The following is a 14091-nucleotide window of genomic DNA, read 5'->3' on the forward strand; positions in this document are numbered from 1 at the left end:
ATCCCTCAACATGAATCCACATTTTTTATCCAAACAGCCACAGAAGTTTCACAAATACAGTTAACTGGAGGTCATGTGGATGTCAGGTCTTGATTGTCCTGTTTAGGTACAACCTCAAGTTTTTGTCCCACTTACGCTGAGAGCTATAAGGACAGACTCTATCCCAATAAATATTTCTTAAGACATAGCCATGAAGTTTGGTTTACTGCCTTCAATAGCACTGGGACCATCTGGAATGTGGGTATAAATTCTAAGCCACTGAGAAAATCCCTTTAAGGTGTACCTCTGGTCAGAGCTAGCTATATCGTGCATTGCATTTAAAAAATAACCATAAAATCATGACAATCAGCATGTATTAAAGCACATAGTAACACATTTGTGAGACAGACACATTGGAAATTATCAATATACAGCTAGTAACAGCAATTAACATCTACTTTGTCCTCGTTTAAATGTCCTTTGTTTCAAAAGAGATTTAAAAAGAAAAATATGTGTTTGAACTGCACATTAAGAGATTTACCTCTTCAGAGATCTGCAAATACCATGGCACTATACTTCATAATACATTTTAGGCAATGCTAGGTAATTAAATCCTGAATGTTGATGTGTAGTTTCCGTTTCTTATCTAGTCTTCTTTGGCATCCCATGTTCTTCTGACACTTGGAAGATTCCATTTCCCCATTCTTAACCTGCCTGTTTTAATTACAGTTTCCTATGCAATTTTATGCAGAAATACCTGAAGCCATCAGCTAAAATACTTTGCTATCCAGGGCAGCACTTCTCCTAAAACAGACATGTTGCAGGTTTTAACAGAGTAAATTTAAAACATTAATTTAAGCAAATAAAATTACAGCTCAATGCATTGAACCCAGAAGTTTTGTAAGTGATATTTTGAGGTAAATAAAAACCTTACCTCCACCTCCTCAAAGAGGATGAGCCGGACCAGCACAATGTGAATTGCATTGCCAATGCTTGGATCATGGAACAACCCTGTGACCTGTGCCAGAGCCAGGAAAAATGAGATTAACTGATTCCTCTATAGCAGAACACAACTTCAGAGAGAAAATACATTTACTTCTAGCATACTGTTGATCTGGGGATTGTTTTGCTTTTTAAATTCTCAAATCATTTAAAATTTACTGAAATCAAATAAATATTACAACTATTGCAAAGGCTAAATCTGCCTAATAAATGATGATACAGCCTTTGGCAAACATTACTAAGCTAAAGAGCAAAAGCCCAAACAAGACAAAAAAGATTCAAAAATTTCTGAGTTCATAAAAAATACTAGCAGAAAGGAACACAACATCTACAGTCATAAAACACTGATGCAGAGGTCCACTCAGGGTGCAAATAAACCAGCATATCAAATTGTCCCATTTTAAACAAACAGGATTCTGTAATAAAAAAAAAGCAAATTTAGTCAGTACTAGGCAAAGAGAAATCAGTTGAATAATGGCTACTCTTGTGTTTTCAGAGTACAGGAGAGGACAATAAGTATAAAAGCAAAGATAACAACTCCATTCAATAAAGACTCCACATGAAAAAGAACAAGAACTGAACTCTGCAAAAATGTGACCCAATTGGTTTAAACATCATTAAAATGTTGAATTAGGCAGGCAGAAAAGGAATCAGAGCAGAAGATAATCACAACGTATCTATACCTATCTATATGAGTGACCTATGCCATCTATCACAGGAAATACGAATGAACAAAATGGATTGCCTTTGGGTCAAAACTGTTATGGAGAAGACCACTAAAGGAGAAATACCAAAATGAAGTAGAAATTGTGTTTACAGAGGTCTGATTTGGATATGGATCTTTTTCAAGGTACTCTACTGAAAATTGAAACATTTTAAATAACCCTAATATCTAAGGTCAGACTGTCGAGTCTTGTTTGTTCCTGAACCTGATAATGACTGGGTTTTATTCCAAGCATTTTTCCCTGTGTGGACAAAGCCTCACGTGCTCAAACAACCTTTGTACCTGTTTATTCAGGCTCATTGCCTCAGCAGCAAGTTGGGGCACTGCTTGGGGCACAGCTGGGAACATACTGTATAAATTCACAGGACAGATCAGTCACCATGGCTAGAATTACACTCTGATTACCTCCACAATTATTGTGCATTTCCATGATAACCAGACAGAACACATCCTCAATGTACTCTCAAGCTCAATATCTACCATGATACACATAGTATTGATAACAGGTATTAATAACAGAAGTCATATCTATGGGCAGATGCTATGGCTTTTCCCAGGAAAACTTCAATTCTGAAACTTGCCACACAGGAAAGCATTTGAAGTTCAACTTTTCCTTATTCCAATGCGAACTTTGTACTCCAAGAAGGATGCCTACCTGGAAAAACAGTTGTATTGGCTTCAACTGGGACAGTTAACTTGCTTCATAAAAGCCCATATATTGCTGTTTGGATTTGTAACCAAAACAGTAAGAAGCTGGTTAAAAAAAGCTAAAGTGGTATTTTAGCTTTTGCAAAGCTACTACAATTTCCAGCAGGATTCTGTGTGCCTTTCTCATCCACAAATATGTGAAAGAATTTATATGCTTAAAACAAATTCCTCTCTGCCATAGCCAAAAATCTGAAATCACCACTGAGCAACAGGTTCCAAGGGAGACAGAGAATTTCAGTAGCAAGAAAGCTAGTGAGACTTATCTAGTGAGACTTTTACAGCTATGAGACTTATCTCGCATAAATCCAGAGAAAAATTGTGTCTATACAAAATACATGGTAAAAAATATTTTAAAATGCAGAGTTTCAATTCATATATATTAATGATACTACATTTTTCTCCATGAGCAACACTGCAGACTTGTTAGAAGATCAGCAGCATAATAAAATTCAGATTTATTTCATTCGCCTATCCACAAACCCCAAAACACTGTACATACCATATTCATTATAGTGAGGATATATGACTCCACATGGTCACTTCCATGATATTCAACCATTTTGCTGTCTGCCACCACAAGTGTCTCCACCCATCGCTCCTTGCTGACAGAGCGCCGAGAAACCTTCCTGGCAGCTGGGTGATTTTGTTCCCATCTCTCCCTCCGATGCTGCTGCTGTTTGAAAAAGCTATAGGTATCTGGAAGAGTAAAAAGCAATGATGTCTTGTATTTTCAAGCTTGAATTGTATGGCTGTAACACTTAGAGGATGATATTAGCTGGAAGTGACTCTTCTGGCTGCCACCCACCTGACCCACTGCAGAGGCAACTCCAAAGTGACACCAGACTGCTAAGGACGCTGTCCGGGGAGGTTCTGAATTTCCTGAGACAGATTAAACACGCACCCAAAAGTCACTCCACTCAAACGCAAGGCATTTAACATTGTGGGACAGAGCCAAGCTAAAACAAAATGAATTGGGGAAGCCCTTTTCAAGGAGTTTCTCTCTTGTGGTTTGGCTCTAATCTCCCCACTGACACCAGCTGATAGTTTAAGATAAGGGATATGCTTTCTTCACAGGCAGCTCATTTTCCCATCAGGATGGCATGTTAAGTCCAATACATTCTTGGCACATCCAAGAATGCCTTGTTCTGTGCATGGAGAACATCCTTGGCAAGTGGGGACACTTGACCAGCAGGTGTCATCTAGATACCAGCAGGGCAGCCACGGGATCCTCACCTGCTGCCATTCTGCCTGATGACAGGACAGACACTTACTGCTTCCACTGTAATTTTGGGATCTGTGCATCTAATGCTTTTCAGGAAGAAGTCTCTGCTCTGTAGGGCTGCTGGCAACCTTGCACTGTGTTCAGTGGGGCCAATACCTCTCCACTCACTCTAGCTTTGAATGCCAGCTGTCCATGTTACCAGGGAAACACCAGCAGCCCTAATGTTACCAGGGAAATAACAGCAGACCAGGGAATTGCAGGGCCTAAAAAACAAATGAGATGCCAGTTTTACAGCAACTGCTAGCATTTTTCCAACCCATGCCCCTGAGAAATGCTTCTGCACTGGTGGGATTTCCTGAGTCCTACAAAGGATCAGGAGCACTTGTTTCTGTTACATGTATTGCAGTAGTCCCTTGTCATCTCACCCATGAAAGATGATGTTCTAATTCCAGATGGTGCACATACACAGGCTAGAAATGCAGCTCCAGGTGCTTATAGCCTTTCCAGCATCACCTCCATAGCTGTGCGGCAGGGGACAGTTATCCAACATTACCTCCATGTCCAGTTCACAGTGCTGAGGAGCAGTTACCCATACACTCTGCCCTTGAAGAACAGATGACCTGGCAGCTGGGTCCCTTCACACCAGCTACACCTTTGTCATGAATAAGCTGTTTGCCCTTTAGACCCAAGCGCAGACAGAACAATCACGGCATCCTGTGTACCTAACAAAATGAGGCACCACCGGATGTGAATATCTCTTGGTGTAAAAGATGGTATGTATCCTGATTTATGTATTCACTTTTTCAGAAATCTGTTCTCTGACGTAAATCTGAAAGATGCCTCAATCCTGATAACACATAATGTGTTCAATTGAAATATGCCACATTAATAAACAAAATAACACCGACCACATTTAGAACTGAGCCACCGCGCACTAGTGTCCTGTACACAACAGCAATGAGCTATCACTGCTATAACCTGTACCCTAACCCCACTAACCCACACTGCAGCACCACTCCAGCTGTCTCCCTCAATCCTTCTTCAGTCACAGCAATCGTCTCCTCAATGAGGGGCTATTTATGAGCTGGTATTCATTAACCTCCCTTGCACATTTGCACAGTTTTCAGCATTCTTATTTCTATGAAGCACAGTTCTCATTATCTACATTTTTAAGGGTTTTGTGCTGAGAAAAACCTTCCTCACAGCTATCTGAACAAAAAACTCTGTTCAGATTGCCAGTTAAGTGCTTTGTTTATGGCCAAATAAAACCTCAGGCCAGCTGTCAGGTTTTCTATTTACAGCTAGCAAAAAGTATTGCTAATTGTCTGGGCAGCTGATAGCTCTGTAGGTAAAAATGTTCAAAGTCATAGAGACTGCAGTGGTGAACAACACTCAGGGAAGTTTGGAGTCCTGGTTAAGCATGAGGCTCTGTATAGTATGAAAATCTCAGAAGATGTGAAAATAAATGCCAGATAGCCAGAGGATTCTGCAGAAAGAACTCTCCTCAGTGATGGACAACCTCCTGTGCAGGGTACGTCACCTGGACAGGTGACACCCAAGGACTGGATCCCCATTGTGTGAAGTCTCCTGGCAGCTTTTTTAGTTAGACAAAGCAGAGAGGATTACCTCTTGAGCCACACTAAAATACAGGCAGCTACAAAGTACAGTTCTACTTCTGCCTTTATGCCTCTCCAAATTTTGACTGCCTATTTTAACCATCCAACTGTGAAGTTAAATAACCTTACCTTGCTTTTACTTTCAATGAATAAAGTGTTACAAGTGATTTCAGATTTACTGAGAAATCACAGGCATGGAAGTCTTGACTGAGAGCCCACCAGTTCAGGACTATCCAAGAAGTAAGGAATGGCCTGAGACTAGGAACAGTGATGCCTGAGGAAAGCCTCTTTTCCATCATAGCTGCTGAGCACAGCTCATTCCACAAGAAAGAGAAGAGAGAAAGGGGGTACTCCTACCCTCAGGGTTTCCATGGATTTCTGAATAAGAGGTATAACACAGACAGGAATAGTGCTAGAGTCCTTAGGAACAGAAAAGGAATGTACTGATGAGAGTATAGCCAGGACAGTCTAAGACTAAACAAAAACAAGGTTGGTAAGAGATTCAGGTAACAAACCACATGAAATTCAAGCAGCAATATTCAGAAGTTTATAGTGGTTGTGGGAGATAATTTTGCAAATAGGAAGCTTTCATTAGAAAAACTGATTCAGCCCAACAAGTAACATACCATGCCCCAACATGGATATGTGATATCCAGACATTCAACTGCATAATCAGAAGAAATGGTGTAGATGACAATATTTCATCAGCTTCTAAATAGAAATGGCTGATAAACTTCAGCAAAATGGTTGGGTTTTAAGATCAAATTCCAAATTGTTTTTAGTGAAAATAAAAACGTCCCTTGAAACTACCCTACAAATCCTGCTTGACGAACAACAACATAAAAGGCCCTTAACTTTCAGCTACTAGGAAAGATTCTAAGTTATCTGTAAGATTCAACCATATAAGAACAAAAACAGAATTGCACAAACTTCTTCAGGACAGCTTAAAGCTGCATGGTTTGTGTGTATGAAAGAAAAGCTCTATCCTCTAGCAAATCAATTTAATTTTTCATCAGGTAACAGCATTCTTTGCCAGTCCTTTTTAAAAAGAGCTTTCTAATCCTTAACTATAGATGATCTCACTTAAAAAAAACCCTCATCAGCTCTTCTTCACTTAGAACAACTCATCCATTCAAAATGAACTTGATTGTTAAGCAGTTAACTTCTGCTTGCCTTCTATCGCTCCTAACTCCCTAAAAGAGCAAACATGACTCACCTCACTTAAAAGCATTATCTGAGATTTCCACAAAACAGGCTTTTTCCTGCTTTTGTTTCCTGCTGGTGCTGCTCAAGAAGAATGCAGCATACAGTTCAACACAGGGGGACCTCCAGGTTCTAACTACACATAGACAGCCTTCAACATCTTTGGAGGTACACAGGGCTTTGCAGAAGCAAGGTGAAAATGTCTGGAAGTTCCCAGAAGAGGAGAATGACTGAGTGGTGGAGGAGAACTCCACAAGTGAAGACTGTCACACAAAATATAGTAGCATTGATTTGTGTCTTCACTTTCTACTCTCAGCTCCCTTCTCATTGCGCAAGAGCTCTGTCATTTTTGCCACTCTATACTGTTCACAGTCAAAATACTACAGCCCCAGACAGGAGGTGTGAATGATGCTAGACGAATAAATTCCACACTGTTCATAACTTCCTGCATTATGACTCTTCCAAAACCCTTCACTTTGTTCTAAGGCATGCCTTTAGTTTAAGCATTAAAAAAATGATACCCTTTAGGGGTGAGTTTTTCAAGAGGTCAACAAACTGTGTTGAAACACAGTCACTATACAAACCATACTTTCTCTCATTCAAAAGAAAGTGAGCAACTTTCATAGCTGGTCTACTGTGAGAACTTATTAATTGCTTACAAATCAAATGCAGTGAGCAATCCTCTTCCCCTGCTCCCCTCCTGAAATAAACAAGGTAGTTTTCTACACACAGGATATGCTTATAAACAGACAAAACTAAGTCTGGATTATGACAATGTGAGAATAAGGACTCACATGCCATAATGGGAAAACTGTTGTAAAAATGGAAGCGAGCGTGTGAATGTAAAACTGAACAGATAACCAAACCAGGTGTTTTCATAAGCATTTCTAAAACAGGCCAAGCTAAGTCACACAAATGCTTTCTTGAGTGTGAAGAAGTGTTCACACAGGAAACTACTACAACTACTTAATCACGTACAAACACATGATGACAACCCCCAGGTCCCAGCAAAAACAAGCACAGAGAAAGCAAGCTTACAACTCAGCAAGGTTTGTTTAACTTTGACATTCCTGCTGTCAAAAGCATGGCATATCAAACAGTGAAGTCACACCACTCTGAAGTAGAATGAAGCTGAAATTGGACCTGTCTTGACTGATGCACTTAATCAGATACTGCTGCTGAGTGTCTGCTGCTCGTTACCATTCAGTAAAGATGGAATGATAGATGCACTGGGCAACAGGAGGTACACAGAGAACAATGTTGTGGGAGACATATGCCTGAAGTTGCCAATGTTTTGCATCAGTGATTGTCCTTCTGCCTGAATGTTCTTATTTTTTTACCCAGGAATTAAACCCAAGGCAATAAGGGACAATTAAAAATTATAGCTGTGTCAGATGTTTTCCTAGGAGTACATTACTCCATGCAATTTAAACTTTCCATGTTCATTCATTTGGCAACTTCAGTGTCTAGGGCCTCTTATTTTGGTGAAAATATTAATGAAATGGATTAGAAGATAAGGTAACATTTCTATGAATTAATCTAGCTCTTGGTAAAATGGCATCTGAATACAATTTAACTTGCAGCACAACTTTATTAAAATTTAAAGAAAAACAAGTATCATCTGGAACAGAATACCCACACTGTGAAACAAATTTGCAGATTGTGAATTCCCAATGAATTATGTCTATGTAATAATGTCTCTTACCAAATCCCTTAAGAACTGCTAACCTAAAAATTATAGAGAAATGCAGTTTTGGGGTACCATTATGATGAAAATAAGAATTAAAACATATGGGCTTTATTATTAATCTTTCTCTTTTTAGGTCTCTCTAAAAATTCATTCACACAAAATCTATGCAAAAAAACCTTAGAGTGACATCTTAAAGTAGTTGTCTGCATTGTCAGTGTCAATCTGATTTTCAGTTTGGTTTTCCAAATAGTATCCAGAAGCTCTTGAATCAGACACCAAGAATTTCTGTTCCACATTTTCGTTCCAAAAAAATTATGTTCCATAAATTTAATTCATATAATAATGAAAAAAACCCAAACTGATTACATGCTGGAAATCAGGGGTCACCAACCAGCTGCAGTCAGGACCAAGAACAAGGGTAAAAAACTACAATGTCTTATTCATTACAACAAAGATGTGGACACGCTGGAGAATGTCCAGAGAAGGGCAATGGGGCTGGAGAAGGGTCTGGAGCAGAAATCAGATAAGGAACAGCTGAGGGAGCTGAGGGTGTTTATCCTGGAGAAAAGCAGGCTTAGGGGGGATCTCATCACTCTTTACAACTCCCTGACAGGAGGGTGTAGCCAGGTGGGAGGCGGTCTCTTCTCCCAGGTAACTAGGGACAAGATACAGGAAATGGCCTCAAGCTGAGCCAGCAGAAGTTCAGGTTGTGTATTAGGGACAAGTTCTCCAAAAAGCACGCCAAGCACTGGAAGATGCCCAGGACAGAGGTGGAGTCAGAATTCCCAGAGGTATTTAAAAACATGTAGATGTAGCACTTAGGGACAGGGTTTACTGGTGGGCTTGGCAGTGTTGGAATAACAGTTGGACTCAATGATCTTAGAGGTCTCTTCCAACCTAAACGATTCTGTGACTCTATTTCCTTAGCTTGTATGCTGCATGTAAGTTTGTGCTGGCACTATGGAATCAGTGGGGAAAGTGCGTGCTGAAATGTTCAAAGGGTACATGTTTTATGTAGGCTTCGTGGACAGGAAGAGAGTTATGAACCAGCTAGATTCAGAAAGTGGCAGCACAGGTCCCCAGAGAGCGCATTAGTTCTTTAAAGTCACTTAAGTGATTCTCACAAAGGCACTCATTGCAGGCTGCCCTAATGCCAAGCTCCAAGAGCTGGCAAGACAGTAGGAATGGTGGACAGAGCACCAAGGCAAGGAAAGGTGCCAGGAAAAAAACCCCAACAATTATGCTGGAAGAAGCAAAGGACAAGAAAGAACTACTGAAGATTGTAATTCCAAGGATTTGAGCACTGTGAATGGTTTACATGCAAAGTTTGCTCTTTACAAGTGCCTTGGACAAGAGAGAATGTGGTTTTCAAGCTGTGAAGACTGCAACCAGCCTCTAAAGGGACTAGAGGCAGCTCAAAGGGGCCTCCACTTACTAGCTTTAATAAGTTTGTGAGTACAGCAGCAGGCTGGGTGCTGTGCCACAGGGACTGGGGAGTCATTCCTCTTGCACAAAAGCAACTTGGGCCTCTTATAGCATTCATACTCACATAGGGAAGTTCACAAGACCAACTGAATCTAAGCCAAATAAACATTAGCAGCCATCTCCTCATGAAAGAGTAACTGAGAATAATCACATTTGATTCATGGATTCTAAGTAAACTGGTGCATTTCCTTTTACTTCAGAAATTGGCAGCTCTGCTTTTATCAGGTACCAAAGTCCCAACAGTACTGATTAACAATCAAATCCTGATATGAAGAATCATTTTGTTCTGTTCCCAATGGAACCAGAATCTGAAGAGTAGCAAAGGAGACAGGTATGACAGCATAATTCTCTGCTCTGGACTGTAATGTGCTTTCTTCCACACTGGTCCATCCTCAGACAGGGTTTCCTGAGATTTTACCAGGGATAGACTGATGCAGAACTGAAGGGGAGCACTTGGGTTTCCCCACGCAGAAAAACAAGAGGCTTCTGCTCACACGTGCTTTCTTGTTTAGCTCACAGAATCTAAGAATAGCCCTCTGCAAAGACCTCAGTATGTCACTGCCCCTCCCTGGAGAGGACAGACTGCTGCTCCATACCACCAAGGGGCCGTATTGGCTTTTTCAGCCTTGCAACAACCGAGGAAGGTCTTCCTCCACCCAGACACCCTTTGCAAAATGATCCCTGTAATATGCGCATCATGCCAAAACCAGTATGTTTAAAGGGCTTAAGGAGCACAGATGCCTGTTTCAAACACTGTCAAGGCCACAGATAGAACTTGCCGTAAGATAAATCACCCAGTGAGCACTTGAGTTAAGCACAGAAGGGAGGAATTTGCAACAGGAAGGTGCTATTGCGGCAGGATCTGGTTAGCACATCGTGGTTAACACATCCGGACAAAAATTCCTCCTGTGACAAATGGTGGAAAAGGAAACACCTGCTCATCCATCTATCACCCCAAGTTGTGGGAACACCATCTGCGACCATCCTGTGGCTCTCTGGAACTTGGGCTGTATGCAAGTGGTACTCCAGGACACCAGGTGAGGAAGGACCAGTGGGATGGTGCTCGATCCATAGGTGCTGACTGTCTTCTGCTTGATCTCATCCTCCTTCATCCCTTCTACTTCCCTCTATTTCTCTACCTCACATTCATTGTTAAATAAGATCCACCTTGTTAACTTCAGCATATAGTCTTGTTTGCACCTTCATTCAGGCAGAAGCATCTCTCACGAATCAGATCTTAACATATGCCCAGCACTGTTTTGCCTGCTTATGCTACCCCATGCAGAATCCCAAATTTAAGTGGGTTTAAGGGCCTCCTCTAGGCCCCCAAGATCCAATCCGTGCACCACAGGAACCTCACTGGCTCATCATTTCCCTTCAAGTTAATAAAGCAGAATCAGCCACTTGCATCTCTCTGTGCTTGCAAATGATGAGTACAGAGCCAGCTGGGACCAGCTGCTCCTGCCTCCTCTCCAGGAGGGATAGGAAGGAAGTCAGAGGCAAACACACACAGGCATCACAGCACAGCTGGGAGATGCTACCACTCCCGTGATTACCCAGGCTGCTGAGTGGTCCCGGAAGAGGATGCAACCTCCCTGCACTCTGAGACACTGCTCCAGCTCACAGCTTCACCCTCACAAAAGCTGAATCTCAGCACTTTGATTAGAAACTATGTGTGAAAGGCACAGCTGATGAACTAAAGCTATTTCATGTCATCCCACTACTGAACTGCTCCTTGTCCTGATCTTACAGCATTCTTCTGCACCTCTTTCCCTAAGTGCACCTCTTCCTTTCCCAAAACACCAAACAATACACCTCACTGAATACTCAGCAAAGTTCCAGCTCAGCTGTGACCCTCAGGAGTCCAGACATCTGAATCTCTCAGACCATTTTAAGACCAAGTCTCTTTTGGATGTCAGCACTCTCTGCCCTGAGACCTCCACTGTGCTCAGACTCATTCTGAGTCAAAGAAAGCTTGGAAAGTGCTGTTCAGCTCATCCTCCAGGAATCACCAAACAGCTCTAAGAGTCAAATCCACCAAGCAGATTGCTGTGCCAGTCAGACCTGCTCTGACAGTGTGAATGTTCATGGCAGAGGCACAGCCCAGCCACTCCTCTCAGCAGTCAGGATCCAGCCACTCTGAGCAAGAGACCGAGAAAATGTACGCACAAAGAGTGCTGTATGCTACTTGGCTGCCGTGCCAAAGAATACTGGAGTATTTCAGTGATTAGCACAAACATGATCTCATTGTGTGGGAATAGTGGTGAACATGAATATCCACAGTATTCCACAATAAAAACAAATGCCAGCTCACCACTTACCTTACATAGAAAAAGTTACATGGTGAACCAAAATACATATTGTAGAGACTACCACAGGCATCTTTTAAATAAAATTCCTCAGGCGAAGTTATTAAAGATGATCTCTTTATGCTCACCTTATAGACTGCCTGATTTTGCAGCTATTTTATATGTTTACAATGTCAGGTTTTTGCTACACATTCTGGTATTGGTTTAGTATTTTCTGGGTATTTTATCATTCAGTTACTCAAATACGCTCACATTTATAAGAAATAAAAGTTTCTAATTTAGCCTTCAAAAAGTACTGCTTTGACTGTGACACATTTCAAACAATCTGTTTCCAGATGTTAACAGAGAGGTTACTGAACATGCACATGCAAAGGAATTGGGCAGCCTAGTTGAAACTATCCCCACTATTACCCCATTACTTTTTGGAATTGCCACCACAAAAACATTGGGCAGATTTCAAGAAGACAGATTTATCTACTGTAACCCCTTCAGATGTAAAAGTAAGTCAAGAATTTGGATTAAAACACATGGATTTGGGACAGTTCTCCAGTTGTAACATGGTAGTCCAGTTATGAAGCCCTAGATATAAATATAACATTTTAAGTCTGAGCATAATTTTTTTTTCTTTAAAAAATGGTTCCAGATAGAAGTTTATCTTTGTACTTGCAGATTTGACTGATAAGAAATAATCTGACTTCAGTTACTAAATATTTATGTATGTATGAGGATGCATTTTCTTACATAAATTAACAAAATATGGCAAAATATACATGTGGTTATTTCACTGAGCACTGGTAATGAGAATTTCCTGGTCTTACAATCAATAGGTTAAAAATTGTCAGTTAGGTGCCTTGAAATTCTGACTTATCACACAAAAGGGTAGGAGAATGTTAAAAAAATAATCTAGATTAAACTTCCTCCTTTTTCCAACATCTTATCTAAAGTCTATTAAGTAGTAAGACAGATCCCTGCTTTTTTCAGAACTAGCCAGAAGGTATTCTCTATGTCAGCTGTAGAAGCACCTATGGTACATGAAAGAAAATATATCATACAATTTGTTAGCAAAACACACAGAGGGACAAAGAGGTGGAAGAAATGTACTCTGAAACCAAATATGAAGCATTTGCAGTACTCCCCATAACTTTTAAACAAAACTATTTCAATCATTCAAGTAGCTGAACAGAAGGTCCATTAGGGTCCCTTTACAAATTGCCAGATTTTATTTTAGTGCTGAATTTCAACATTTTATTTAGCTTATTGGTATAAACACATTCCTTTTCACATTTGTTTTCTCAAAAATATTTTTTCACAGTTAATAGGTAGTGTGCACTAAAAGGACTTGAGAGTGATTCTAAAAGCTAGAAAGCAAGACAGTAATAAGTGTTTTACAAATGCTCTGAAACTCATGGGAAAAACAGGTGTCCTTGGCTTTTAGTGAAGGGAAGATGAGATCTGGTATTTACATCAGCTATTGTATGTGTTATTGACATTCTCAGGATTTCTCCAATTATCCCATTCTACAAACTGTATGTGCTCATTAACTCACTAAGGCTAAGTTCATATGGGACAAAAAAGAACCTGTTGCAGCACCCTGGACATGGCCTAGCAGACAGGCTGAAACACAATAGAATTCAGGTCATGGTGCCAGTTCCATGTGAGAATCAAGGAAAAATAGCCTTTTCTGAGACTCCCATATTGCCAGAGCCATCTTAGCTGGGCTCCCTGCAGCCCTCACCCTTAGCAGCTTCTGCACCCTCACTGCAACCCTCTCTACACACAGGATGCTCAGTTCTCCCCTCTGTTTTCTTCGGGCAAAGCAGTAAGCTGGTAGCTAACTGCAAGCTCAGAAAGTCCTGCAGATCCAGAAGAAACAGCAACCTCCATGCTGAGGAGGGCGTGCAAACCACGTATTGGACCACAAAGTGTGATTAGAGAGCAAATAAAGCAGACCTGCACTTCTAATGTGAAGGGTAATCCAACACTGTCTGGCAAACACATCTGATGACAGCTTCATCTGCTTCACCCCGTCGAGCCTGTCTCTGTCACTGTCCTGCTCTCACCTCAGGATCTTAGAAACAGGGCAGTACCAAAGCAATTTCTGTAGCAAGACCCAAGCCTAAAAGAGAAGCATCTCTAACCACTTCACCTACTAT

General features: G+C 40.9%; 1 protein-coding gene across 4 annotated transcripts in view; it reads right to left on the minus strand.

Annotated features, from left to right (window-relative positions):
* The window catches only part of ADAMTS12 (ADAM metallopeptidase with thrombospondin type 1 motif 12), a 145905-nt gene that overhangs the window by 68021 nt on the left and 63793 nt on the right, over positions 1–14091 (minus strand). For all 4 annotated transcript variants that reach the window (XR_005255241.1, XM_038124209.1, XM_038124210.1 and 1 more), the window contains 2 exons: positions 2913–3109; positions 914–997 (listed from right to left, as the gene is read on the minus strand). Coding sequence is in view for 3 of the 4 variants with exons in the window: in XM_038124209.1 (XP_037980137.1) it covers positions 914–997; positions 2913–3109 (281 nt within the window). In the remaining variant the exon portion in view is untranslated. The remainder of the gene's footprint in view (positions 1–913; positions 998–2912; positions 3110–14091) is intronic.

Source organism: Motacilla alba, chromosome Z (genome assembly GCF_015832195.1).
Source record: "Motacilla alba alba isolate MOTALB_02 chromosome Z, Motacilla_alba_V1.0_pri, whole genome shotgun sequence".
Lineage (NCBI taxonomy): Eukaryota > Metazoa > Chordata > Aves > Passeriformes > Motacillidae > Motacilla > Motacilla alba.